Source organism: Poecilia formosa, unplaced genomic scaffold, assembly GCF_000485575.1.
Source record: "Poecilia formosa unplaced genomic scaffold, Poecilia_formosa-5.1.2 Scaffold250, whole genome shotgun sequence".
Classification (NCBI taxonomy): Eukaryota; Metazoa; Chordata; class Actinopteri; order Cyprinodontiformes; family Poeciliidae; genus Poecilia; species Poecilia formosa.
This window is the reverse complement of record NW_006800189.1, coordinates 296725-324554: the sequence shown is the minus strand read 5'-3', so window position 1 is coordinate 324554 and position 27830 is coordinate 296725. Positions and strand designations below refer to the sequence as shown.

The 27830-nt window shown below is 38.2% G+C and overlaps 1 protein-coding gene across 1 annotated transcript; it reads left to right on the top strand.

Annotated features, from left to right (window-relative positions):
• The first annotated feature begins 344 nt into the window (after positions 1-344).
• Positions 345-27473, top strand: LOC103150303 (alkylglycerol monooxygenase-like). Its single transcript, XM_007569868.1, has 3 exons — positions 345-422; positions 1599-1704; positions 26916-27473. The coding sequence occupies exons 1-3, from the start codon at positions 367-369 to the stop codon at positions 26994-26996; spliced, it is 243 nt and encodes an 80-aa protein (XP_007569930.1). The 5' UTR covers positions 345-366; the 3' UTR covers positions 26997-27473.
• The last annotated feature ends 357 nt before the right edge of the window (positions 27474-27830 follow it).

Below are 27830 nucleotides of genomic sequence, written 5' to 3'. Positions count from 1 at the left end.
TGGGATCTTTGCTCCACTGTTGGTTGTTTTGGCTCCTTTTTAGGACCGCTCAGCGGTCTGTTCATCTGTGGTCAAATCCCCTGTCAAGATGACCGGACCATCTCTGCAAACTTTGAGTCCAATAGCTGCAGTGCTGACTGGGTGCCAGAGCACTCGCGCTGAAGGTCAGACATGTTTAGGTTGGCATCAGCAAGTAAAAGTGGAGCAGCCGTGTGGTTGACGGCCGCTCTCCCATGAAGGTCTCCTGCAGATGTTTCTTTACCAACCATGATATTGATTTTAGTTTCTTTTATGTGTTTTTTCCTTATATTTCTCATGGAAATTGTGTTTCTGTCCTAGGTGCTGTCTCAGTTAACTATTTTCGGGATGACCAGCTACGTTTTGCTTACCCTCACCTCCCTGGGCTTCATCATTGAGCAAAGGTGCAGTTTGTGCAGCTTCTAACATCAGCATACAGCAGCTGAAAATGTTGATGTAAAATGCTTTAATTGTATTTTATGCAACTTTAATTGTTTCAAATTATAATCTCAAACCAAAATAAATTTATGTGAAAAGTAATTGACCATGTAATTCATGAATTAACATTTATTTGGCCCGATTTCCCTTCATCACGTAAAAGAGAACCTGTCTGACATCATGAGGTAGGCTGAAATATCTTAACCCACATGTGTCAAACTCGTGGCCTGAGGGCCAGATCTGGTCCGCTGCAGCTTTTAAAGTGGCTCCAAATTACATCAATAACTCCAACAAGTATTGTTTCCACAATCCAACATAATCTGCTGGAAACCTTTGAAATCTCCTTCAGATTCATCTATTTCTTACGTAGTTTTCATTTTAATTTCTGTTAGCATCGTCTTAAGGGGTTAAAAAGTCAAAACAGATAGAAAACCAAGCTCAGTTTGGAGGAGGATACTTCTAAGACTTTGGCATAACGGCAATAGCCATTATCCAAAAATGGAGCCAACCAAAGGACCGGTGAACCGTATCAGGGTAGCCACAACATTGGAAGCCCTGCAGGGTTTATTTGCCCCTATTGTTCTCACAGTTTAACAATAGGAATGAGACTGGGTAAGCATTTATGGGAGGGCTCCAAGGCGAAAACAACTGCTTACCAAAAAAAAGCAAGAACTTTCTAATAAAACTTTTTGCGTTCCCTGTTCAGAAAATATTCTCTTGACTGGTGAAACGAAGGCTAGACTTCGTTTCACCAGTCTGCAGTTCTGCAGAACTGAGTGAAAACTCGGGACTTCGGCTCTCTGTTCCAGCTATGCTTTTTGTGAAGTAAAGCTTAAGTTGGTCAAAAATCCAAAGCACGTCAACATGTCGCAAAACTAAGACAAAATGTGAAGGTTTTACAGTGGCCTAGTCAAAGTCTGAACTTTAATGGAGATGGTGAGTCTAGATGCAAATGTTTGACGGCAGCTGTTGACATCAAATGTTCAGTTTCCATGGAAATTACTTTTCCACATAGAATTACTTTAACGGTTGGTTTTGATAGATTTTTCCCTTAAAAAAATTAAATAATTTTGTCACAGGTGTGATGAAAAAGTGAACTCAGTCTGTTACTGTTCTCTGATTTCATGCGTCTGTACCTTCAGGCCATCATCAGCCTTCTTGGAGACGATTCGCTGCGTTGTCATGGTAATGCTGATGCGGTACAGCTACCTGAGGTCCCCCTTGCCTTTACTCTCTGTCCCCACTGAGGTAAGCTAAGCTACCGGCGCTACAGATCAAGACAAAGCTGGCGTAACTAAACGCGCTGGCTTTTTTATTTCATTTTGTTTTTCTTCGACAAACCTTGGCATCTCGAAATCCTCCCTGTTCAACGCAGCCTCAGATGTTTTGGCTAAACGTTTTGGTATGTTAGGCTACTGGCAGCAGATGTTTTTCTTGATTTGCTGGCTCCAGATGATGGAAAGTTTCAAGCTGCGAAGGTTTGGCAAACTTATTGTGTTTTTCTTTTTCTCCTAACTTATATACTTAATTTATCAAACTTCTTCTTACTGCTTTTTTACTTATGCATGCAATTATTTCATGGTTTCTGCACCGGGGTCAAAGGTCAGCAACCTCTTTGCTTCTCTGCTTGGAACACTGTGGATATATATTTGTTCCACTTCAGTCTCTGTTTTTTGTGAAAACTATGTTTTTACATGGAAAATAAGTTATAAAAGGTGTAGAAGAGGAAGAGAAAAACAGCAGATGTGACATTCACAATAAACTGATGACTGTACACAAATCGTTAGTTGACTGGGTGGGGCTCAAAATAATAGAGTTTATTTAGTGATGTCATTCACTCGGTGGCCTTTATTTGCACATCATTTAGGACAACATCCTACTTTGATTTAGAAGTTAATTGCATTGTGGAAAACATATAAAGAAGTTCAGAAATTTACAGGCTTCTGAGCTAGAATGATCTCAAATGCCTTAAAATGGAAACCAAACCCAGAAAGACGAAGAAAACAGAAATTACCGAAGCGACTCGCTCGCGTACTGCAGGACTCTAAAAACTGGTTAATTGTTTATTACCATGCTGTGATGGTGACATTTCAAGCTAATGGGAAAAGGGAACTATGCTGCACAGCCATCTAAAAATACAAATTGATTGAATTTGAAACAGAAGAAACAATTATTTCTACAGATGCCTACATAACATAATAATTGTTACACTCATGATGCTATCTACCATATCTTATTATTTTATTTGGATTATTTTAATAGTTTTGAAGCCTTTTTCTGTTATTTTCTTTATACAGTGAGTTAGATTTTTAACTAGATGGATAGAAAGTTATTGACATTAATAAGCAGAGGCGGCCCAAGCCTTTTTGGGGCCCTAACCAGATTTTAACTGGGGGCCCCAAACACCAGCATGTCGACACGTGTTGCTATTGATTTTTACCTTACAGGAGTTGCAAATAAGCAAAGATGCTCCAATTAATTTGCATTTTGAAATGCACACTGTTAAGTTTGGCATATTAACTTAATTATTTGAAAATAACATCTATAAGTTGACAGGTTTAATACTTTTGCTTTTAAAATTTGATGTGTAAAATGTGCAATTCTTGTCAGGACAAAATTAAATCAGATGGTTCTCTTGGGCGCCCTCTGGTGGTGCTGGGGCATTGCCGTGGGCCGGCGCCGTTGATGAGTAACAGAACTGTGGCAGCCTTTTGGATCCGGAGAGCATAAGGAGTTGATTGGGGGCATGAAATGCATGATATTGTCTTAGTGCATCTTTAAATCAGCCGATTTTCAATGTTTCCCCGTGATGTGAACAATAAATATTGGTCCCTTTAACTACAGCTGCAAGTAGTTTACAAAATTTTAGCCATGTGTAGCTATAGCTTTACAGATGATTGGGTTGAGGTAATACTTTAGGCTCCATCTGTCATGAAATGCATCAACAAACTTCGATTCAAATATCTCTGCACTCCCACCTTACCTCAGCTGTACAGCTGCAGTCGACTCCGATGACAGATCCACCCATGCTAGCAAAGCATATCTACGGTTCATGACGTTGGTTAAATGCCCCCTGAGATTATTTTGTCAAACAGGTGAGTCCTCTGACCCTTCAGAATATAACACCTCTTGTAAATGTCCTGAGAGAAAATAATTATGTTTGACAGCTTGTCCGGTTTCAGAGTCCTGTGTGTATAAAGACTCGGATAGTGCAGAAAATATGTTGGACCGCAAAGCTTTTGTCCACTTACGGACAGCAGATGTCAAACTCCTCCTTGGAATTGAATATGTATCTGGCAACCTAAAATAGTTTATTTGTCACAGTATTTTTGAAAATGAGTGATGTTTCCATTTGTTTCAAGTTTCTTAGTATTTCACTTTCTCTCCCGTGCACATGTGAGAATATTTGGAAAGTAAATATATTGCATAAACTGCTGCCACATATAATGGCGGATCTGTAAAACATATTTTACATAAATTCATGTGTAGTATGTGTACATTTAATGTCAGAGTAACAATGTTTGTTCTCATGGTGTTAGCATCTCATGCTCAATCCCTTTTTTAGACATACACTTCAGTCTTGCTTACAGTCTACAAGCAGTCAAATAATCATTGGCCAAATAAGTGAGAAAACTGGTTGGATCCCCTTGTTGTGTCATCCTTTCTAAGCATTAACCTTCATCAGCGCAGACAAACTGTATGCATAGCATAGCATGTGAAGAAGTAATGTTATCATCCAGTCATGTATGTAAATTTTATTGAGCTATTTCTTTCCCAAGATGTTCCTCATTTTTCTTAAGCACCAGGTCCTGCTGCATGAAACAGTGTTACTTCTGGCTCTGTGTTTTAACAGTAATGTAACGTTATTTCCCTGAGTTTATAGATTTAGTTTATGTCAAACATACCCTCTGTCCTGTTACAACAACTCATTTTGGGACTCAGAATGCAACAAATGTCTGGTCTTTGTTTATGTTTAAGACCATGGTCTTCAGCCTGGATAAGAGGAGGACTTTCAATATCTTGATGTCTTATTTACAAATGAGGAAAAAGAGAGTGGAAGGTGAAAAGACGGATTGATGTGATGAGAGAGCTGATTTATTTATTGATCTACGTTCAATCCCTTATCTATAGTGCATGAAAGGATAAGACTGTGAATAGAATCAGTGTTTTTGCTTTTATCATCTTGCAGTCTGCTTTCAGGAAGTCGTTGCTTGAATGTTAGTTGTTTTGCTTTACTGCTTTCCATACGGTTTAATGGGCAATTTAGAAACTCTTCTAAGACGTCATTAACAGACTGAAAAGTGCTGGACTATTCTTTCTAAGCCATCTGATGTTTTTTTCTATCGCATCTTGATGTTCATTATCATTTGAATAATGCAAATAAACATCAAACTAAATGTTTTCATAGGACAAATCTCCTTCAAAATGCTGAGTAATGATGTAATCACAGGCACCTGATGTTGATGTTGTCTAATTTACACTTTACCAGAAACTAGGGCTGGACAATATGCCTGAAAAACATATCATGATATAAGTGCTTCATATCGGTCAGTATCGATAATTATTGATTTGGTTTTTTTTGTTTTGTTTTTTAATATCTGAAATATTGTCAAACTGGTGATATGACTTTTTCTACCCACAATTGTCTCTCCACATTATGAGGCACAGTGGCGAAACCTTAAACTGCTGCTGCGCAAATTACTCAACAGGTTGTTGCTAGGTAACCAAAGAGTGAGTGAGTTGCTAGGTAACCAAAGAGTGACTGAGTTGCTAGGTAACCAAAGAGTGACTGAGTTGCTAGGTAACCAAAGAGTGAGTGAGTTGCTAGATAACCAAAGAGTGACTGAGTTGCTAGGTAACCAAAGAGTGACTGAGTTGCTAGGTAACCAAAGAGTGACTGAGTTGCTAGATGCCACCAGCTTGGCTGTGAGAGGTTGAGTGGCTAAAGCCTTTCCTCTGCCTACATCCCCCAGAATGCCGAGCAGTTCTAGATCAGAGTTCAGAAATCTATTGAATATTTTATCAGACATATTATCTATTGATATTGATCAATATGTGTCTATTGAGATATTCATTTTTATTGATTTAATCTCTGGTCTTTACTAGGAATTGCATTTTTTAAGTATCTGTTTATTTTATTATTGTCTATATTATTTTAATTCTTTAAAATGTTCTTAAAATTGATATTCACCTGTGCAAATATACTAGAAAAACATATAACATTAAAAAACACTGCCTTTTTATTTAATTCACCAATTAGTCCATGCAAAACAAAAACTACAGACCAACAATTAGAAGTATTGATCTACAAAATAACTGGATAAGAGAACAAATAACAGGAACAAAAATAAACAATGAAACAAAACAAATGATCATACTTTTAAATGGATACATTCAGAACAAAGTGTCACAATAAAAACAGCTAAATCGTTGTAACATATGTGGATTAGTGTGTATACATTTGAATCTCTCCTTTGATTGTGGCTGGATGTTTCAGCATTTAAAACTCGTACTTGAGCATCTTCAAACAGCGACGTCGTGTTCCCCCGGTGCGTCTCGGCCTGTTTTCTACCCCATGTGTGAGCTGTGTGGTCTGTTTTGTGTGAGTAAAACGCGTTTGAGCCGGGTGCTAAGTCCTGCCCCGCAGCCCTGTGATCTATGAGGCCAGATGCGTCGCCCAATTGACCATAAAATTGGCGTGCCTTTCTGGCTCTGGCAGCTCGACTGTAGATGGAGGCTGACCTCTCATTATTTGCCCTCCCTCCGCTCCAGCTGCCTCTTTTTCTCCCTGCGCAGCCCTGACTGCTTGATGTCCCGGCCGGCGTGAATCAGCGCAACACTTCTGGAAACAATTAGTGTCGTCTGCCACTAACTAGCTCAGACCATTGAGATTTGCCATCGCCTCTTTTACGTCCTTTGACTCCACATCTGGGCCGCGAAGGTGTTCAAATGACAACCCAAGGTTTTCCCACCTTTTCTCTTTTTTTCTCACCGTGAAATCTAATAAAACTGAATTAATTCTTTTTCAGAGAGCGACGCCTGAAATGAAGCGCGTAAGCAGCCAGCTGGAGAGCGAAAAGGCCTTTTGATTTATGCTGTACATGCTGCTCTGCTGTGTCACTGTGCAGATGTTTCTTTAAGCGATTCATTAGGGCTCATTTCAAGTCGCAGTACATCAGGTTTAGCTGGATAACTGTCTTGCCTGCAGGTGGGGGCTCGGAGAAAATCCTCGCAATTTTATTTACAATGGTTTCTGACATATTTCCTCCCCTTTGTTCAAAAGTACAGCAAAGAAAAAGAAATTGAACCCACCCCCAAAGTTTAGCCTCCTATAAAGATATACGATTTTGAAGCCCTTTGTTGCACGGAGGGTTTTGAAGTTGCGCCAATCAATTAACAGTCTGTAGAAACAGAGAGGGGGGCAATTCACATTTAATTGTGTTCAGACTCACTGTACGTTTGAAAGGAAGGGGGAAGGAAAAAAACTACAAAAACTAGGTCGGTTTGTGGTCCTTCAAAACCAGTGGTGTGATATACTGCACCCTTAAAGCTCACAGCGGTATTTATAGTGGCTCTGGAGATTTCCCTTGTAAAGCTGCAGGCTTGACCTGTAAACCAGGGCTGCCTCTCGCTCCCAGCCGCCCACTCGCCACTCAGAAAAACCCACGTCTGCGCCACTGATAGTGTGTGAAGGAGTTACTGTGTGATTAGTCGTAAGCAGAGTGTCCTTGAACCCTTATGCCAGGGGTGTCGAGCTCCTTTTCATTTTGGCCAATCATGAATGTCCTCAAAGAGCCGGTTGTGGCAGAATGTCATGACAAAACTGCATTGACATTAACAAATGGTTATGAATAAATGGTTGTCTCTGCTTTTAGTGCTTTTTAAAGTTAGATTGAACATATTTTCAAATAGTTTTTAATTGGCAGTATTGCCAGCAGTGCTCTAATTTGATGAATAAAATTATATTTAAGCACACAATTGTAATCTGGAAGATCTTTTTGTGGCTCTCTAGAGTCTATAGGACCACAAAAAAATATAAGATGGGCCACGTTTGGCCCCCAACCCTCGTGTTTGACATACGTTCCTGTTAGAATGAGCTGCACACATATTAAAATGTAGAAAAAACTTTAGGTACTGTAATTTTATTTCTGTAGCACATTTTCAGCAACAAGGCAGTTCAAGAGTTTTACATGAAATAGAAGGAAATACAAACAAAAGAAAGACAGAAAGGTGAAGTAGAAAACTAAATATCGGTTCCCCATGTTTAATAAGAATAAATAGAACATAGTTTATAAACTAATAGGGGTTTCTCTGGATCTTAAGTTTGTTCTGGGTTAGTGAGGTATAAAACTAAATGTTTGTTCCAGTTGTTCTGGTTTGACTTCTAGATTTGTTTAAAGCTGTTTCTCCATGTTTGGTTCTTGTTGCTAAGTAAACTAACAGGAGTTTCTCCTGCTCTGTATTTAAAGGTATAACAGGATAAATTGACATCTTATTGCAGCAGCACGATCCGACACCCAACTGTTAATTCAAGTAATTCCATTTGTGTTCATACCCCTTTACTTTTAACACCCCAAAATAAAATTATTATAGTAAATAGTCAGTTTGTGTGTAATTTATTCTCTATAAATGTAGCTTGTTCAGTGAAGATGCATTTTGAAGAACATTAGAAAACCATCAGCAACATTAAGTACAAACCTGTCAGCACATGACCTGTAGTAGCTCTGAGGGAGCTGCAGAGATCCCTGACTCAGGTAGGACAGACAGGCTGTCTGCATCCTCAAAAACTCTGACATTAATGGAAATAAAATCAAGGCCTTTCTTTAAAAAATGAGTTAGCCTGGAACGTCATTGCAGGAATATTTAATCTTGTAGTTGGGGTTTTTTTTCTCGCTGGACTTTTCTGTCAGGCAAAAGTTTTTGTCGCTCACAGACATCTTGAAGCTACCGTTAATTATCTGCTAACATACCCTTGCTAGCTAGCTAGTAAGTGCACATTTTTTCTGCCAATTAGCTTGACAACAGTCATCTTCGCCCCTTGATCACTTGTGTTTGCCAACCCATATGAAGCCTGGTGTATTCTATGAACAAAGCAAACAAAAAAAATCTAAGGTTTGTAGAAGCACAGAAATACTGCCAAACTGAAAACCAATGAAATCTCACAGCTTTTGCTGTGACAGCAGAATCCCCCAACCTTTCTCTGCATTTATATCTTTTCGGACTTAAGTTTGAGTCAAGATGGTATTAAAAAGGTCTTAAATTTGACTCATGACGCCTGCAGATACCTTATAGGAGAATCCACCAGACTAACTTGCATTTATGGAAGAATGAAGCTGTTGATGAAAGAAGAAGAGGATCCCGTTTGCAGTTTACCTTAATCCTAGTATTTGACTCGTCAAACGATCAGATGAGACGAACATTAAACTTTTTGGCCGAAATACAAAACTCTAATGTGGGGAAAAGTAACACTGCACCATTCCCACAGTGCAGTGCTCCTCAGAGATCATTGCCCTGCATGTCTGAGGGATTCATGTCTCCTGCCAAATACATCACTTCAATAAGTGGGTGATTAACAGGCTTCTGCAGCACTTGGTGCAAGCAGAGGAGGTCATGTGGTTATTTGAATCAGGTGCTCTGGAACAGAGATGCATCTAAAACATGCAGGCAGTTTCCCTGAGGACCGAGGCTGAGAAGTGCTGCCATAGTGAGACATTTTGGTGGCAGCATCATGTGGTGCTGAAGCTTTTCGTCAGCAGGGACAGAGCAGCTGGTTGGAGTGATGGGAAAATGGCTGGAGATGCATTCAGAAAAATCCTAGAAGTTAAACTGAGGGGAAGCTAATCATGATTTATATGAAAACCTATCCATCTGTTGCAATGGCCCAGTCAAAGTTCAGAAAGAAATTCAATGTAGAATTTGTGGCAGCTGATGTTCAGAGACTCTCTCTGACTCAGTTTGAGATGTTTTGACACATTTTAGTCTCTACATGTAAAGACATTTCTAGTTGGGATTCAGTATTCACAGTGTTGGAACCTTTTTCCAACTTATGAGGAAAATGTTATTATTTGGGTTGGTGGTTGTTTTGAAATAAATATCTAAATTATTCTTTTTAAAATGCAGCTTGGGGACCGGGGCCAATCCAGCAATGCCATTTATTGTCCTGGACTTAACCTGTGATTCCATTAACCATAAAACTGCAAATTGAAATTATGAAAGTAAATTCACGTAATGGAAATGCGTCAATTAAAAAAAAAAAGCAAATGTTTTTTGATAAAAAGTTTCTGCACAGGATGAGATGGTTTTTCAGCCATATTGAAATAGACAAATTTCTCAAAACCGCAATGGAAACTTTCTTTTTTTTTTTCATCACGAGTCACATGATCAACAGCTGGATGTTACTACTGGCAGAAATGACAAAGAGGACGACAGGAAGTGATAGGAGGAGGGATTTTTTGTTTTGTTTTTGTCAGACAATGTGCAGCTGGCTCCACCACAGAATGTGTCATTCAAATGAGTTGAATCTCTTCTGTAAAATCGCCGACTATAGTTTCCCCAAAACGCCACAAACGTAGCCGCTCCCAAGGATAAAGGGCTGACGTCTCCTCTGATTGGCTGATAGACAAGAGCCATGGCTGAAAAATGAGTATATAACTGTTTACGTCTGTCACTGCCATTATTATTAATGACTTTTTGCGTGAACAAGCTTATTCACATGTGATTTTACTTTCATTTCTTATTTACAGCAAACACTGAAATTTCAGATTTTTTTTTTTTACATTAGCAGATTAAAGACAAACATTTCTTCACATTTGTAATGTAGCTGCTGATTGGCTGTTCCTGTAGGACTGAGGCTGTAAATGTTTCTTCTGTTTTATTGCCAAGACAGTTTCCACTGTGTATATTAATACATGAGGTATATTTTGTGTTTGAACTATTAAAATAGGAGGTTATAAGCATTTTTATGGGGCATATTCAGCTATTCATAATACTGGGGGTCCAATTTATAGACATATTCGCAAAAGTCTTGCAGCAAAAATAGTTTCTACGTCTTGACCATATTTTTTATATTTTGGACTTTTTTCCGTCAAGTTCCTTCCACTTCATCAGTAAGTGATGCTTTGAGTCATTGAATCCTGGTAATAAACAATTTTTCAAGCCACTAAATTATTAAAGACCACAGTTTTCATTTGAGGCAGCTATGAAGTATCGGCCGATCACCGATGTCTGAAAATTAAAGGAATCGGCACCGATGAAGCTGGCTCTACAAGCTAAAACATTTAGACTCCGTTTGACTCTAACCTCAAGTGAACAACAACAACAAACCAATTTCAAATCCTAATTAACTAAACAAAACCAGATCATTTTTATATTTAACGTGATGAGTAAATTCATCGAGGTGAAACTGGGTGTAGCAGGACGGTAATTTGTTTGCAGAGCCGTTGTAGTTTATTGGATGGTAATCTCTTGCTTTAATTCGAGCCAGTGGGTGTGTGTGAGGGCGCATTTACTGCGATAGTCTGTAAATGTGGTGGCATGCAGGTTGTAATAATGTAACCCAGGATGGTGTGCTGTGTGGGCTCCTGGTTTTGCCTGAAGGCGCGTGAAAACAAGCTCTGCAGCCGAGCGCAGACACCGTGCATTCAGCAGCAACTTCAGAGCCTTTTCTCTTAAATGACCACTGGCTGTTAGTGAAGCCGCAGCAATTTACGAGGAGAGTTCATAAAAAATACACCTGTCTTTGGTTGAGAGAGAGAGAGAGAGATGGTGTTTCTTGCATATTTATGCTAACAATAGATGAACCATTACTTAACTTCGAGAGTTATAGCCACTTTTATTGTCTTCCTTGTATTTTCTTTTTTAGATTTCCCCAAACAGAATAATTAAGAAGGCTTTGGCTTGTTGTTCTTTTGTAATTTACTGAATTGCTTCCTTTCAATCAAAGAATTTATGGGGTGGAATGGTGCCTCATGCAAATTAAACACTTTGCAGGCAAAATTAAAACAATGAAATCCTTTTTATTTCAGAATATTTATTAAGAAAAACCTTTTCAAACCAGGATTTTCCATCTTTTCATCCCTGTGCCTTTTTCCAAACCAGAACCATCTTTGACAGTTTAAAATGGAAAGATAAGCGCTTCCCAGCCAAACGCAGAGGTCACAATAATATTATTAAAGTCATACCTAACACAAAGGCTGCACCTCAGCACCAAAGGACTTTATCTTCAACTTTATCTGTCTCTAAAAATGCCAAATCCCACCCTGTCTTTTCCATCATGCCTGCTGACAGGACTGCAAAGGTCAAAGGGTTTCTGTTGTCTGATCGTATCTTTTCCAATCACTGAAACTCAGGTGTGAGAGGTTAGCCGAGGCTCCCTTTTTTTAGAAAGCAGGAGTGAATAGTAGCAAAAGGCAGCGCTGAGGTTAACGGGCTCCTTTGGAGCTGTGGAAACTCGGTGAGCATGACATCATTTGAGAGCTCACAGGAATGGAAAGGAAAGGAAATCTCCTCCCAGGGAGAAAATGGGAATGGAAGAGGGGGGCTGAAATAGGAACGCTGAGTCGGACTGTTCTGGAGTAAACAGTGGGGTGGTTCTGCATACACATACTGTGTGAAATATTATCAGACAGCGTGCAGGGGTTCGTGCCCGTCAAAGAGTAACCGCTCGGTTTATGCTGTCACACCATTTTCCAGGTAGAGCCACGGAAATCCAGCAGCAAGTGGCCTTTTGGGAGTTTTTTAACCTAATTTAGTTTGGCTTCTGTGGAGTTATAGTCTTAATATGGCCAACTCTGACTTGCTCTTAATTTGTCTTCCTCTTTTTTGTGCTTTAATTCGCACAAAATTCGTCCAGTTTTTCAACGCAGCTTTGGCGCTACTGCTTCAGGCAGATTGAGCCTGACAGAAACTCCTTTGAAATGCACATAAAGCAGAAGCTGCTTATAAATCACCACAAATGATTAAAGACGTATTAATATCCAGTTGAGAATTTTGCAAATTTTTATTTGCAGAAAATCTATCAAAATGCTGCTGAGAGCAGGCTTGGCCACTTTTCTTTCCACAATGTTTCCAGCTGCAGCATCTTGCCTGAAGTGAGCTGGAAAAAGTTTCTTGCTGCCAGGATCTGCAGGGCTGTGGGGGGCTTCAGACTCCGAAGGACTTCAGATCCTGTGTTGCAACATTTTAAGTGATTAATGTTGGACAAAAACTGGAGAAAAACAACTACATTTCCCCTGTCGGCCTGTAAAAGCTAAAATAATTTGTAATTAAAACCATAAAATAAACAGAATTTAATAGAAAGCATTAATCAATTGAAATAGATCAGACCCAAATCATAACAGTTGAATAAAATGTGAGCCTATTGACAGGCACAAAGTGAAAAGAAAGATAACGAATCAACTTTAAAACTTTGTTTTCCCTGAAACATGTCCTGGGAAAGATATCTGAAAACCTTTAAAATAAATCCATCCTTTATTTCAGTCGCAATGTGTAAAACTGAAAAGTTTCGACAAATGAATCCTTTAATAGGATGTGGGTAACGGGGAGAAAAAACAAACATATGAAACAATTATCCCAACTACATTGTTGAAGCAATATTCATCAGCAATCGCTATAAAATAAATGTAACATGTTTTCAGTCCAAAGGCTTAAAAAAAAAAAAAAAAAAAAAAACACCCAACCTTGTTTTTTTTTTTTGGCAAAAGTTTTTTTGGTGCCTGGAAAATGAGCCTTTTCCAAAACCTCAGGATTAAGTCTTAACTGCACCGTCACCTGGCAGCCATGGCAGAGCTCCAGCACGTTTGGTCAGCTGGTTTTACCACTGTATTCTTTGTATTCTTTGTACAATGGCTGCTGGAAAAGGCAAGTGTTTTGTTGTTGACTTACCTCTTGCTGCAGTCAAAGCTTTTAAGCGCTTGGCTGTGCAGGAGGCTCTACTTCTTGCACGGTTCTATAATTTCACATCTGTTAGCAGCCATTTGTAAAGGTTTGCTCATCAAATGCCAAAAGATGGAGAGTAATGAGACACTAGAAGTCCTCAGTCGGTCAGGACCCCACCATGCGGTCCTCTTCAGAAGTTAACCTAAAAATTCAAGATAATGATGAGAAAGCATCTAGATGTCAGACATTTGAAACCGGACTTCAAATTAAATGAAAGCAGTATGTTGGGGAATACACCAGCAGTTGAATCTGATTTTATTGTCATTTTATCATTTTTTTTTAATTTGTTAAAAATGCTTACGCATACGCTCAACCAAGACTGGGGGGTCATGACCTGCATACATTTTTATTTTGTGTGTTGGAAGCTCTGAAGTTTGGGAAAGTTTGCTCTGAGCTGTTTTATATGAAGGAGTGGATTCGACTAGAATGTTTACATGTGTGAGTCTCTTACAGGGTAGAAAGGGACGAAACTTTGTGTGAGACTGAGAAGTTAATACTGAATTGCATTGTAGGACCCCATTACTGGACGCTTATTTAACTTTTTTCAGACGTTTTTACTTTTCATTTTGGCTTTTGTTATATTTTCTTATTACAAATATATTTGTATGTTTGGAACCAGTAGTAAATTGTAAGACTTTTAGGTTTTAGTTTTCCAAACCTTTTTGGAGGGCATCTGATCTTGAAGTGCGTCAAACAAGAACTTTATAAATGAAAAGACTGAAAACACTTAAGTTGGATAATGACTGAACAAAAACGTTAAAATCAACCTTCATCTATGTTCACTACACTCCCCAAAAACATCTTGTTGAGGATTTATTTGACTCAGAGGTCCTCGCCCCTCCCTCCGCAGACATCCCCTTGCTGAAAAATCAAGGTGGGATGTTCATCTGCTTTGTGCTTAGTTAATTTTCTGCTTCATGATCGCTCCCTCTGCCCTCCTGAATGTCAGATCTCTTTATTTTCTAATCTTCCAACCTTAAAATAGAAGCTCTGATCCTGTTTCAGACGACCTACTCATTGTCTTATCCAAATAAACCGCAACTTCGCAATCCATCTTTGTTTACCGGTTTTGTTGCGGTGCCAGTGCCTTGACTCGCGCTGACAGAGACGGATGAGCCGATTGTCGCTGATTAGAGCCTCATTGGACTACCCAGAAAGCCACCCATGCGGCAGGAAAACAAAATGACTTCAAGAACATTTGGCCCCCAAACTTTTCAACAACTGAGGCAGCTAGCGTTCTTTTGTATCAGCAAACAGATTGCAGGAGTCTGGAAAGATGTGTCACTAACAGGTCTTTGGAGTCGCATCACACCTCTGCGATGTCTCCTCTTTGCTCCATTTAAAATGCTCAAAATATTCATTTTTTCATTTTTAAAACTGGCTATCCCACCCCCAGCGGCAATAACTATTAATTAGTGTTTACAATAAGTGCTGATAAGTATTTTTAACATCATTTTGTGGGATTTTAGAGACCCTAAGAGTTGGACTAGCTGGTGTGATTTGATCATTATCCAATTGGTATGAGTGTTGCCTTGCAGCAAGAAGGTCCTGAGTTCAAATCCCAGCCTGGAGCCAATTCAAAAACATGATTATTAAGTAAATTAGTCCCTCTAAATCTACAGAAAAATCAGAGAATAAGAATTAAGTCTGGTAAATTTTGAGCTCCTTTCAGAATGAGCCTCTTGTCACTTTAAATCCAGATAAGTTGGCCAAGCCCCCAACTCAATATTTATGCTTGCACATTAAAATGGCTGCAAAAAATGTGCAATTATAAACCGTACATTTTTGAAAAGCAGAAGTAGAGCCACATGCACAACCAACAAGAAAGCAGCAAGTGGTTTCTGAAAGTTAAGTCAATAACAAAACATTTTTCTTTTTCAACCTGTCCAGCAGCATGCTGGAACTCATCTGAGGTTGCTAGGTAACGGCCTGGGCTTCACTGGGGTTGCTAGGTAACAGCCTGGGCTTCACTGGGGTTGGTAGGTAACGGCCCGGACTTCACTGGGGTTGCTAGGTAACGGCCTGGGCTTTACTGGGGTTGCTAGGTGATGGCCTGGGCTTCATTGGGGTTGTTAGGTAACGGCCTGGGTTATACTGGGGTTGCTAGGTAACGGCCTGGGCTTCACTGGGGTTGCTAGGTGATGGCCTGGGCTTCATTGGGGTTGTTAGGTAACGGCCTGGGTTATACTGGGGTTGCTAGGTAACGGCCCGGACTTCACTGGGGTTGCTAGGTAATGGCCTGGGCTTCACTGGGGTTGCTAGGTAACGGCCTGGGCTTTACTGGGGTTGCTAGGTGATGGCCTGGGCTTCATTGGGGTTGCTAGGTAACAGCCTGGGCTTTACTGTGGTTGCTAGGTAACGGCCTAGGCTTCACTAAGGTTGCTAGGTGAGACGCAGTGCCTTCTGATTTGTGAACTTACATTCTGAAAGTTTTTGCAACATTTCAGACACCAGAAAACATGAACCAAAGAACGACTGGGTGTTTTAAAATTAAGGGCTTGGACGGCTTTTAGAAGCAAAAACGTGCAAAAATGTTTTTGTGGTAAATATGAGACACTTGTGTTCTTTTAGTCAACAGTAGTTTTAGCCTTGGAGCTCTCCCATTTATTCTTTTTTCTCTTTATCGTTGAATCCAGTCTTTAACCGCATCAGAACTTTAGATGTTTGTCCAGGTTCTTTGTGACCTCCTGGATAAGGAATTGATTTGTTCTTAAAGAACTTAGGTTAGCCGACCACTCTGGGAAAGGTTCCCCATTGGTCCTTGCTTTCTCCCTGTGTGGATAATGATTCTCTCTGGGGTCCCAAAGCCTTAAAATTTACTTTGTTTCCCTTTTCAGACTGATAGATGTCGATAACTTTGTTTCTTTCCATCAGGTTAAGAGTTATTGTTTCTGAATTAAACTACTTCATGTTGCCTGACTGTGATTTATTGATTCAGCAGGTCTGATGGCAATTATTCTGTGTCCAAATGAATGGAAAATACAGCTCTGGAAAAAATTATCAGTTTCTCTGATTTTACTTTTTATAGATATATGATTGAGTAAAATGAACTGAACTCCTGACATGTCTCTCAAATTCAAAGCAAAAATCTAGTGTTTATTTGCAGAAAATGAGAAATAGTCAAAATAACAAAAAAGATGCAGTGCTTTCCTCAAATAATACCTCAAATAATGCAAATGCCCCCCAATTATTTCAGACAAAAAATAGAATAAAATAAAACATACTATAAATGCAATAACACTGAAACACATCACTTATTTAGTGACTGGGTTTCTCAGATTACTTTGTCTGTTATTGAAATGTGTTTCTGAAACATTTAGTTTGGTTAAAAGCAAAAAGAGAAGAAACTGATTAGGAGTGAAATACTTTTTTGCAGATCTTCTTTGGTTTCATTGTTTTTCTGCGTTTTTGCAGCACACTGTGTTCTTTTCTTTACTTCTGTTTCGCCACCCAGGCATCTCCGGTGGATGATGAGATGCAAAGTGAATTCAAGGCGCATGAAAATGGACGTCCTCTGGGTTTTTATCTCATGTTTTCAATGTGGCGTGGTAATCTGCATGAGCTGTTGTTGACCCCCGCATGCCGTCCTCTAAGAGACACAAAGTACACCCCTGCAAATACCAGATGTTAGCAGGAAAAACATCTAAACAACTGTAGCATTTTAAACTGGCACACCATCAGACTGCGCTGTGTTTTGCTACACTTTCACATGAAGCCACTGCTGTTTAACATGTGTTTTGTCTGGCTGCCCCATGTCCGTCTTTCTGCGTTGAGCGCGTGGGAGTGTAACTGCGATATTTCTCATGGCAGCGTTTCAGATGGAGCTGCACGGAGCCTCTGGTGGGACATTAACCTGCTCAGCGTATCCTTCCTGAGTCTGCCCGCCGCGCAGGCTGTAGATCTGCTCGTAATGAACGCACAGGAAGCGCTCCGTGTGTGAACAGGGCTGACAGAAACTTTTCCACATTACCCCTCAGCCTTTTTAAAAGGATTTAATTTATGGCGATTATTTCTTTCATCTGTGCGTTGCTAAAAATTGAAAGTTTTTGAGCTTCTTTTAAGTAGCTTATGGTGGACTTAACAGATGTTATGTCAGCTTTCTTTGTTAGGAATGACCCGTGTAGCTCTGCAGATTATTTGCTTGTGGTGTGGATGGATATCCTGGTCATAAACTTTCTGCTCTTTTCTGCAGCTCTTTTTGCTTTAGGCCATTTCCTTTAATGACTACATTCATTTCTCTCCATTTTCAGTAAAGTTTCTTGGTTTTTGATCTGAATCATCCCCATTTCTCCACATTTTGCTTCTGAGCATTCAGGATTTCCTGTAATCTTTGAAACCGGTTTCTGAGGTTCTTTCTTCTGCTGCCATTCTTTCATTTTGAGTAGAGAAGCATTGATCAGAGCCTGCTGGTCCGATTTGAGGCCTCCAGTTTTTGTAAAGCATTGACCTTTAAATGCAGAGTGTCCAGTTCAGTTTCCTTTTTATTGTAATGTTCTGGCTTCCTATTACCTCCTGAAAGGTTTGCACTCACTTCCTGCCTGAATAAATGTCTCAATATGTCAAGAAAACACAATTTCTTCACAAACTGTTGGTCTTCCTCTAACTTTTCAAAACAACTTGTTGCTGAAAGTCCAAGTCTTTCTCACTCAGTAACACCATCCACGTTAGAGAATGTGAGTGGAGCGTCGCATGTGATCAGAAAAATGAAACTGATCCAGCTGAAAACGGCCAAAGCACGACACTACTAGAACTAGTCCAGGTGGAACTACAAAATTGATATTAAGGAATTATTGACTTAAAACAAGCTCCTATTTCCTGCCGAAAAGTTACTTGTAAATTATTTTTGTTTTGTTTCAAGTGTTCTAAGATATCTGCACTAAAAACTAAAGTATTTGGTAAGTGTTTGTGTTTTTGCTGTGTGGTTTTACACTTTGTCACTTAAACTTTATGCATCAAAACTCAGAGTGCATTTTTCAGAAACTATTAAGAAACGTACTTCATATTTCCACAAATTCAGCACAGTGCACCCACCCACCTCCGCAGTGCATTGTGAATTATCTTGCAGTTCAGTTCATGCCGGGTCTGGTGGACTGTAGGCAGCCATATGGAGAGGGAGCTCTGGAAACATCCCATTGCAGGTCATATATCACATGTCTGACAGCAGCCATTCTGCCTTGTTTTCATTTCAATCACGAGTGCAGCTGTGCTGGAGAGCAGCGAGGTTCTGCGATGTTAACCCACTGAAGGCTGGAAGTTTATTGCTGCTGGTACTGAAGTGGGTGTTTGCAGGATCTGCGTCCAGCGTTGCTCAAATTAACTGGATGTTGCCAGATTGAGTTTATAAATGTTTGGTACTTTCAGAGTAAATATTTTGTAGGTTATTTTACTTTAGATGCAGCTACAAAAAAAGTACCTCAAAAACAAACCCATCCTTTTCCACATTTTGATAAATTTGAAGAGAATATTTTCCACATTAGCGGCGTAACGATAATTGTTCAGGAGACAAAACGGGTTCACAAAAAAAAAAAATAAATAAATTTTAACAACATTTTGAAGCAAACTGCTGTCACACAGTTTCTTCTCTTGTCACATTTAGATCTATTGAAAACACTCTATAAACACAAACGGATTCTGTGGAAGATGAAGTCCTAGCAGATATTGTATTATATTGTGAAATAACTTTTGAAGTTCTAGTTTGAATAGTGTGTATGCGTTGGGATCAAAGGTGTCAAATTTCTCCTGCTGTGCTAACAATTAACTGTGCTCTGTATAAACCCTCAAGTGATTAAAACTAGTCCAAATTTAAAGTTTATTTCAAGCATCCAGTATGCTGAGGTTAGTGAAGCGTCTGGTGTGAAATAAAGTGTCATTGCTACAATATTTATTTTGAAGCAGTGCCAGCATACACGTCAATTTCAGCCAAACCTGCAGCTGATCACATTGTTTTACTTGCAAAATGAGGCTTAAACATTATTTTCCTGACAGATGTAGTTCAACATGTAGAGTGAAATAATTTATAATTTTTTATTAACAATACAGTAAAGGTTTCACAACTCTTATGTTGCCTTTTAAAGATTGGACAGCAAGACTTGTTGGTGCAGAGTAATCCACTCCAGCTTTGTCTTTGTCAAACATTAATTGTAGCCAAAAGAGTGGAAGAAAAACTAAACATTTTTTGGTTTATGTTCTTTTCAAAATTTTAATTCCAGATTATCAAATACTATTCAGGATTATAATCCTGGCTCGCCTGCTTTGCTGGACAATAAATTGTCCCAGAAGTTATTGTGATAAACGATCGTATTTTATTGTTTTGAGAGCATTTTCAAGTAATATAATGGTAATAATGGGATAATAATCCAAGAACACATTGTCAAAGATCAATAAACTTTAAATTCTGATGAACATTTAACACTAAAACTGGAAGACATTCAAAATAAACAAACAAAACAACAGAAACAACAAATAAAATGAATTATGGAGTCTCTGTAAACACAATTATCCTTCATAAAAGTGAAGACTTTGTCATCCGGTTTTTCATAGAAAAGAGAAAAAATACTGAGCTCATTATAATTTATCATGTAATGAATAGGTTTATTGCTTATTGCGACAGGGCTGCTGCCCCACATTGCAGCATAATATCAAGAAACATGACCAATCCTTCCTTTACCTCTGAAGCTTTTTCTCTGCGCTGCATTACAGCCTCTGACCACAGACTCTCCCTGTTGTAGGAACCTCTTTCAGAAACCACATACTTTAGGCGTTTTGCATTACAACTCTTCGCTAACCTCCCTCTGCTCAAAACCAAGTGAGTGTGAGTCGATGTGCTGACCTCTCCTCTTTGGAAAAGATCGCGGTGCTTATTTGTGGACGATCAGACCTGCTTCCTTCCACATGTAATCTGTCCCACATGGACTTCCTCAGAGCGCATTAAAATGTAGCTCAGGCGGAGGATAGATGAGGAGCGACGAACAGAAGAAAAATAGGTGCCCGCCGCGTGCGGCTTCGAGGGAAGCTCCTTGTCATGTTCTGCTCTCCAGTTTGAGTGAAACATGATTTGCACGGTTTTTTGCCAGGTTTTCGCTCTTCTCTCCATCGTTGTCCATCACCAAAAAAGAAAATAAAAAAGACACGGCGCAGCTTGTCGTTCTGGAAATCTTCCATGTGTTTTGATTCAGGAAGTTTGGACTTTTAACCACTCATGTTTGATTTGAATTTAGTGGATTTCATCTAATTTTTGACGAAAGTGTCGCGATCTTTAACTCTGACATCTTTCAGGCCCATTTGTGAACTATCGATTAGTAATTATAGATGAGAGATATTTTTACTGGAGAAACCTCTTTGTTTTTATTTAACCTTTTTTTCAATGGAGATCTGTTAAAATTGATTTTCTTCCACTATGTGATGCAAAAATAATTATTTTTTATTAAAGCAGAAAATGGAAGAAGGAAAAGTAAAAAAAAAGTTCTTTTTTTTGTTTAAATTGTCATCTTTGTCGTTTTAAGTCTAAATGTATTGCAAAATACTGAAATTGATTAGAACCATGATAATTAGGTGTAAAATATGCACATTCAGGATTGAATAGCAGTAGAAAAGGTCATATGAGTAATAATGCATTTTCTGTCAAACAGGAAATTTCATATTTTAAAGTTTTCCTTAATTATTTAATTTACCTATACTATAAAATATTAGTTACGTATAACTGATGTGCATAAAAAATACAGATATTTAAGAAAATACTATAAATATTTTGTCAAAGTTACGTATTAGTTTTACCAATCATAACAAAAAAACAAAAGCGTCTCTAGTATACGGCTAAGTAGCGGCCAGATATTTAACATATTTTAAAATGTTGCTGCCAGTATTTTACTGTAAGTTAGAAACTTTTCTCAGTGTTTGAAATAACGTTAAACATCTATTAATGTCTATTTTCTGTTTCGTTGTCTATTTGTCTTACTTGGGAAAAGCAAAGTTACAAGTTTTTGATAAGTAAAAATAAAACCAGAAATAAATGTATTTAAGAGATTCTGCTTATGTGCCAGAAGCTTTTTGAAATCATTTTGATTTAATAATCAAATTTTCTTTTAAATAAAAAAACCTCATAATGACTTTTTTTCTTCAAGTCCATTCGAGTTCATCTGCAAAACATTTTTACATAAATGCTAAAACTGCAGGTTGTCCTGTGAATGTGGCTCAGTGTCACTAACGGAGAAATCCTCCATGTTTTAATCCGACTAAATCCCCTCGGCTTCTGCGGCTCATCGATCATTTCGCTCCTGTTTTCTTACAGCAGGATCTCGGACCAGGTACTGAGACGTCAAACCCTCACAGAAAAACAGCTGCCGTGCCGAGAAGAAGGAGGAAAATAGCTCTTTTTTTTCTTCCTTCTTTCTCCTGTGACGGACAGCGTTCGGCTTTTGGCTTGGGCTGAGATGTAGGATGCAGTTTATGGGCCAGAACTCAGCGAGGGGTGGAGGCGAGGGCTGTTTCTGGCAGAGACGCCCCCTCCCTCGCCCCGCTTTCTCCGAATAGCGGAGTCCCCCACGGCTGCAACCCCTGTGACCCGGTCGGGAGAGTGTCAGGAGACGGGACCCACTACTTAACCTCTGAAGTCACATTTTTAACATCATCCTGAGACCGGCAGCATTTCACAGGTCTCACTGTTTTGTCTCAGCTGCTGCCACACTGAGCATTTTTTAAACTGAATTTATCTGCATCAGTGGTGTCCACACTTGTTGCCAAAATTGTAGACTCAGAATAGTAACAGACCAGAAAAACCAACCTAAAATCAAGCAAATAAAGTAGCTGGACATTTATTGTAGATTTTTACAACATCATGTTTCATTGGAAAAACTAAACTTACACCAAAAACTGAGAAATTTTGTGATTTCTTTTGACATTTTCTAGAAAAATCTTCAAACAAAAATTTTTGACAATTAAAATTCAGAAATTTCCAAGTTTTTTTTTTTCCAGAAAATTTCTGATATTAATGTAACAGTTTGATTTTTTTCTATCAAACCTCATTGTTTTCTGTAGAAAATTTCTGAAATCACTCTCAAAATTTCTGAGGTTTTTGGCAGGAATGTTCTACTTTAATTTTGCAAGTTTGCTGTATTAAAAGAAAAACAGAGTTTTAATTTCTTTTTGGCTCAGTTGAATAAATCAGGATTTGGGTCACTTTCCACTTTCCGTTTGCTATATTTAACCACGTTTAGAAAAGAATTTGGCTTTTCAGTAAATGTCTCTTAGTTTCACTTTTTGTTAAAAATTGGTGATAAAATTTTACCAAATTTTGTTGGTAACAGTTTTTAAGTCTCCATCTGAATCTATGGGCCAAAATATACGAGCCAAATTTTTATCATTTTTTAATTGCAGTTGGGGGCCACACAAAGTCAGTCCAACGGACACAAACGGCCCCTCGGCCGCACTTTGGACACCCCTGTTCTACATGATCTAGTTGATCTACATCTAGATGATCTACAAGATCTAGTTGCTTTTATTCAAACAAAAACAGTTGCAAAAATTTGTAATGCTGCCAAAATAAGATGTTGACCTTATGAGGTATAATGAAGTTATTTTTATTTAATTCAGGTTAGTTTGTTTACATCGCGGGGCAGTTTAGGCAGGTCCAAATTGCCTAAAGATATAATAATTCAACAGTGACCTTTGTGCTGTAGAGTTTATGTATCTTTATTACAGCCAACATGTCTGACACCCTGAAGCTTGAAGCAGATGAGCTACAGCAGCAGGAGACCACACTGGGCGCTCAAACAGGAAACTACAATTTACACAAGCTTAGCAAAGTTCAACCGTAGCAATTTGTAAAAACATAATTTGGTTCATTGAGTCTTAATTTTAAGCACTATAATTTTCATTAGCATATCGTCACCTTGGTAAAATAATGACCTCTAAGTATTTTGCCAAAAGATTTTCCCCTTTTTTGCCTGAAACGTATCAGGGGACAAAAAGAGGTTGTGATTTTTATTTTTTTTTATTTTTTTGCCAAAATCACTTTTGGCTAAAATGACTTCAGCCATTATTTTAAGAAAGTGATGACATGGGAGATTAAGGAGATTTTAATTCATCTTCTGACCTTCAAATGAAATATAACTGTAACCACACATGAGCCAGATATGAGCTTCAAGGGTTACATTTTTTAATATCACTATAATATGTATCTTTTTATGTTTTTAATACTTACTAATTCCCACAACAGATAAAACGTCTATATTCAGCCTTCCACACCAAAGCAATACAACAAAGTTCAGAGCTTGAAGATCTCCCAGGATTCCCTGTTTAGCAATGTGAAAGTTTTAGTTTGAAGATAGACGTATTGTGCATTTTCATATATACTAAAATGTACAACACTTCCAAAAGTACTTGATCCTCCACTTCACACACATGTAAACTTGAGTCACGTCCCATGTTAGGAAGTCCAGCCAGCTGCACTGAGCTTCTGATTTTGCTGCAGTCTAGAACATGAGGCGACAGTGGACAATCGTTTGCATTGTATCATTAACTCTGCAGTAATCCCTCTTACTGAGCGTAGTGACAGGACAGCACCTCCACTGGCCAGGGGTACTCTCTATGTTACAGAGAAAGTGAAAGACGGTTGCTTCACAATTGCAGTATTTTCATTTATTGAGGAAATAAATAAAAATCAAACGTAGATACGCTTGTTCTGTCAATAAGTCATTAAAATTCACGGCAGCGATGAATATAAACAGCTACATGAGTTCATAATGCAGCCATCAGAGGAGACGCCAGCATTGGAACAACAAACCCCTTAACCTTGTGAACATTTGTGACGTTTTGGGGAAATTGTAGTCTATTTTACAGAAATGCTATGGATTCAACGCGTTAGAATTACACAAGATTTTATGAACTGTGTGATGCTGTGAGAGCTCTGATGGAGCCAGCTGCACATCGTCTTAAAAGAAAGACGAAATAAAAAATCCTCCTACCAATTCCTGTTGTCTTCTTTGTCGTTTCTGCCAGTAGTAACATCTGGCTATTAATCATGTGATTCATGTGAAATCCTGCTGTAACAACAAGGTGTGTTACGTTCACAGTCAAATTAGCAAATTAGGTTGACTCGAACAAATAGAAGCCATGAATAAACTGGCAAAACCAACTTTGGAAAACAATTTTAGTCGCTCAGTTCAACACTCCCGTCCCTCACTTCCAACGTCCATCATGGCGCCTGGATGGTTAACTAACGTAGCTGCAAAGGGTCAATAGCCAAACCTAAAACCTGCTTAACTGCAATTATTTATGCACATTTACGAGAGGGCCTTAGCATGTCTAATATAACAGTTTTAACTGTTAAATAATCATTTTTATCCTGATAAACTTAAATTATCATAACAAATATTAACTTAATTCATCCTCAATGTCTGAATAAACTAGGACTGAATTTAGGTTTCTTCAATGGTCAGAAAACACCTAGCATAAAACATTTGACCAAAAAAATGTGAGTTTTTTTGGAAATTGTTTCCATTAAGCAAATTTATTTTTGGCAATTTCAAAATGCTTAATTGTATGGTTAATAAAAACACAGCTACTGTTAAACTGATGATCTCTGCCTAAATCATTGTTCTTCAGCTAATCTGAAGACAACGTGGAATGTAAACCTCTGTGCAGAAACTCGCTGATGTCACCAGGTGTTTCCACTCTGTTGACTGTTAAACATTTAGTAGCAAGAACATTTTACGACTGAGCTTATTGCACAGGTGGCATCCTTTCACAGAGCAACTCGTTCTTCCACAAGTGTTTGCAGACTAACCCTAAGCTGTCAGGAAATTCAGCAATATTCTCTCTCCTCTTTCTGAAATATTTATTATCAATAACAGACCCATATAGCTTGGATAGAAGAAGAGAGGTACCAATCACTCTTTTACATAGAAAACCATGATAATGCTAGAGATTAGTTGTGTGTACTACTTGCCTAAATAAAGTAGCCAATACGGGCTAGCTAGCTACATGTGCAAATATTATGACTAAATACTAGCCTACCAACTTTCCCACATTCCCAAAATTACTGCATACATAAATAAAAAGGAAACAACTAAAGGAATCTACAACTAAATTACGACTAATGTTCATTCTGCACTTTTGTTTCCAACTTTCAGCAACTGATTTCTGGTCTTCAAGCTGACAATTTGTTTTAAAATGCATCCTTGATTATATGAAACATATTTGATTTTTTAGAAAACGTTCAAGCTTTTACAAACAGCTAAAATATGAATAATTGTTGCGTTTCCATTTAAATCCCACCAGATCGCTTATAATATTAAGTGACATGGAGCAGTGGTAATTTTACTCAGTACCAGCCCAGACCTTAAAGTAAATCTAATTTTTTTTGTAAAATACCAAACCAGATTCACATAAAACAGACTGAATGTCAACATACTCAAATGTGTATGTTTTTCCACCATCAGTCTCTGCAAAAATAATAATAATAAAAAAAGATCTGGTCTTTATCAGGTTCCAAAATTATTGAATGATAACTGTAACACATAGCAGATGAAGTTAAATCCTAAACCAAGTTTAAAATAAAATTAACTATTTAAAAAGTATAAAGGTGCCTAAACACTAAAGACGTTTGATATCGCTTAATAAACTGTTATGTTCCCAGTAGACAAATTGTGTATTTTTGTACCATAGAGTTTCTCAACGGTTGGTTTTTCAGTCATTTTTGAGGTTATCAAAATAAGGAAATGGAAACCAAACTTTCTACATTTGTTTCGTTTTCTTGTTGCACCAAACTCACATTACGTAGCTGCTCCATAACTGAGGTTTGTACAGAACCAAAGTTTATATGCACCGCTAAGCCACTAAATCTGTGGTTCATGGCTAAAACGAGACAGAAATCAAACTTTTTATGGCTGCCGTTTTACTTCTTTGTTAAACCGTAGCAAACATTGTTGATTGAATGGTGTTTGAATGTAATTCGTGATTTTTGTCAGTAAATAGTAAAGCAAAAATGACAGAAATGAATTGGCTTGAGCAGGTTTAGCCTGTAATATGATAAATATTGGTACTTTTAAAAGTATGCTGCTCTTACATTTTTAAAATATGTGTAGTTACTTTTATTATGGAATTTGCATATTGCTTTTAGATATTTATTAAAAATTGAAACCCAAATTACTTTCAATTGAATGTAAGACCTTTATAATATTGTGAGATAAATGGAGTGAATTTTAATGTAAACGTTAAAGTTTTTATACATTCAGAAGTTTTTTTTTCAGCTTTTGTAAAATCGTATCGTAGAGACGACCCCAAACAAGATAAGCAAAGAAAGGACACAAAAACAGAAGATTATTTCTTTTTTTGTCTTTTTTTCTTCTGTGTCTTTCCTTAACTGAACAGCGATTTAAATCTCCACCTTTGCTGCTCCATAGATTGGTGCCCTGTTTGTCGTGAGTCGTCCTCTTCCAGTTTGACATGGTTCTGGTTTCAGCGCCTCGCAGACGCGTGCTGGTGTGAAACGCCTGCAGCTCTAACCCTCTGTTGGTTTTGTTTAGGCCTTTGTCTCCCTCTCGCTGCTCTACTGGGCCCTGCAGAGCTTCTCCCAGCTGCTCAGCATCAAGAAGAAAGACGACTGAGACGCCGACAAGATCCAGGAAGAACGAGGACGTCTGGATTCAAAGGATTTCATCTTAGCATGTTTTGATCTGTCAATCTATTAAGTTGTAGTTTATTAGGAAAAAGAAACAGAATTGGTTCAGCTTCTGCTTGATTTTAACCTTTTAATGCACAGCTGCTTCAAGCTTGTTTATAACAAAAGCTTAATTATGTAAATGAGCCATTAACAAAGAGAAAATAGGCTGATAATTTTGCCAACACATTATTCATTTTTAGAAGTATTATGTTTAAAATGTCACTGATATCATAGGTGCTGCAGTCCAGAGTGAAGGACCAATAGTAACATTTCCAGATGAGCCACAAAACAACGAATACCTCTTATCAGATGAGTGCTGTTCATACTGAAGCTGTTCATTTCAAAGCTAGAACAGAATTAATGCTCAACAATGTACAGTCCGTTTTCCATTTCTCATTGAAATAAAAGTACTTAAATTCTTTGTGTCTTTTCTTAATCCCTTAAATTACATGAAAGGAAAATTATGCAAAGGCTTAAGCAACACTAGATTTTTTATATATTTTCTTTCATGCCTGTGGCTCGTCAGCTTTGATTAGATTTTGAAACGGCAGATGAATTCATCCTCAGTCTCCAGATCTTGTGTGGGAGTAACAAATGGTCCACAGCAGATGGTGCTGTTATCACCCATCATTAGTCTCTTTTTCATCCAGCATCCTGTCTTTAAAAGGCTCCAGTGTTCACATTTTATTCAAAAGCAGAACACTTTTTTTTTTTTCCAGAGGTTTAAAAAAAAAGTCGGTATTGTGAGGAAGTTGAAGCAGTTTGACGTTCATATTTG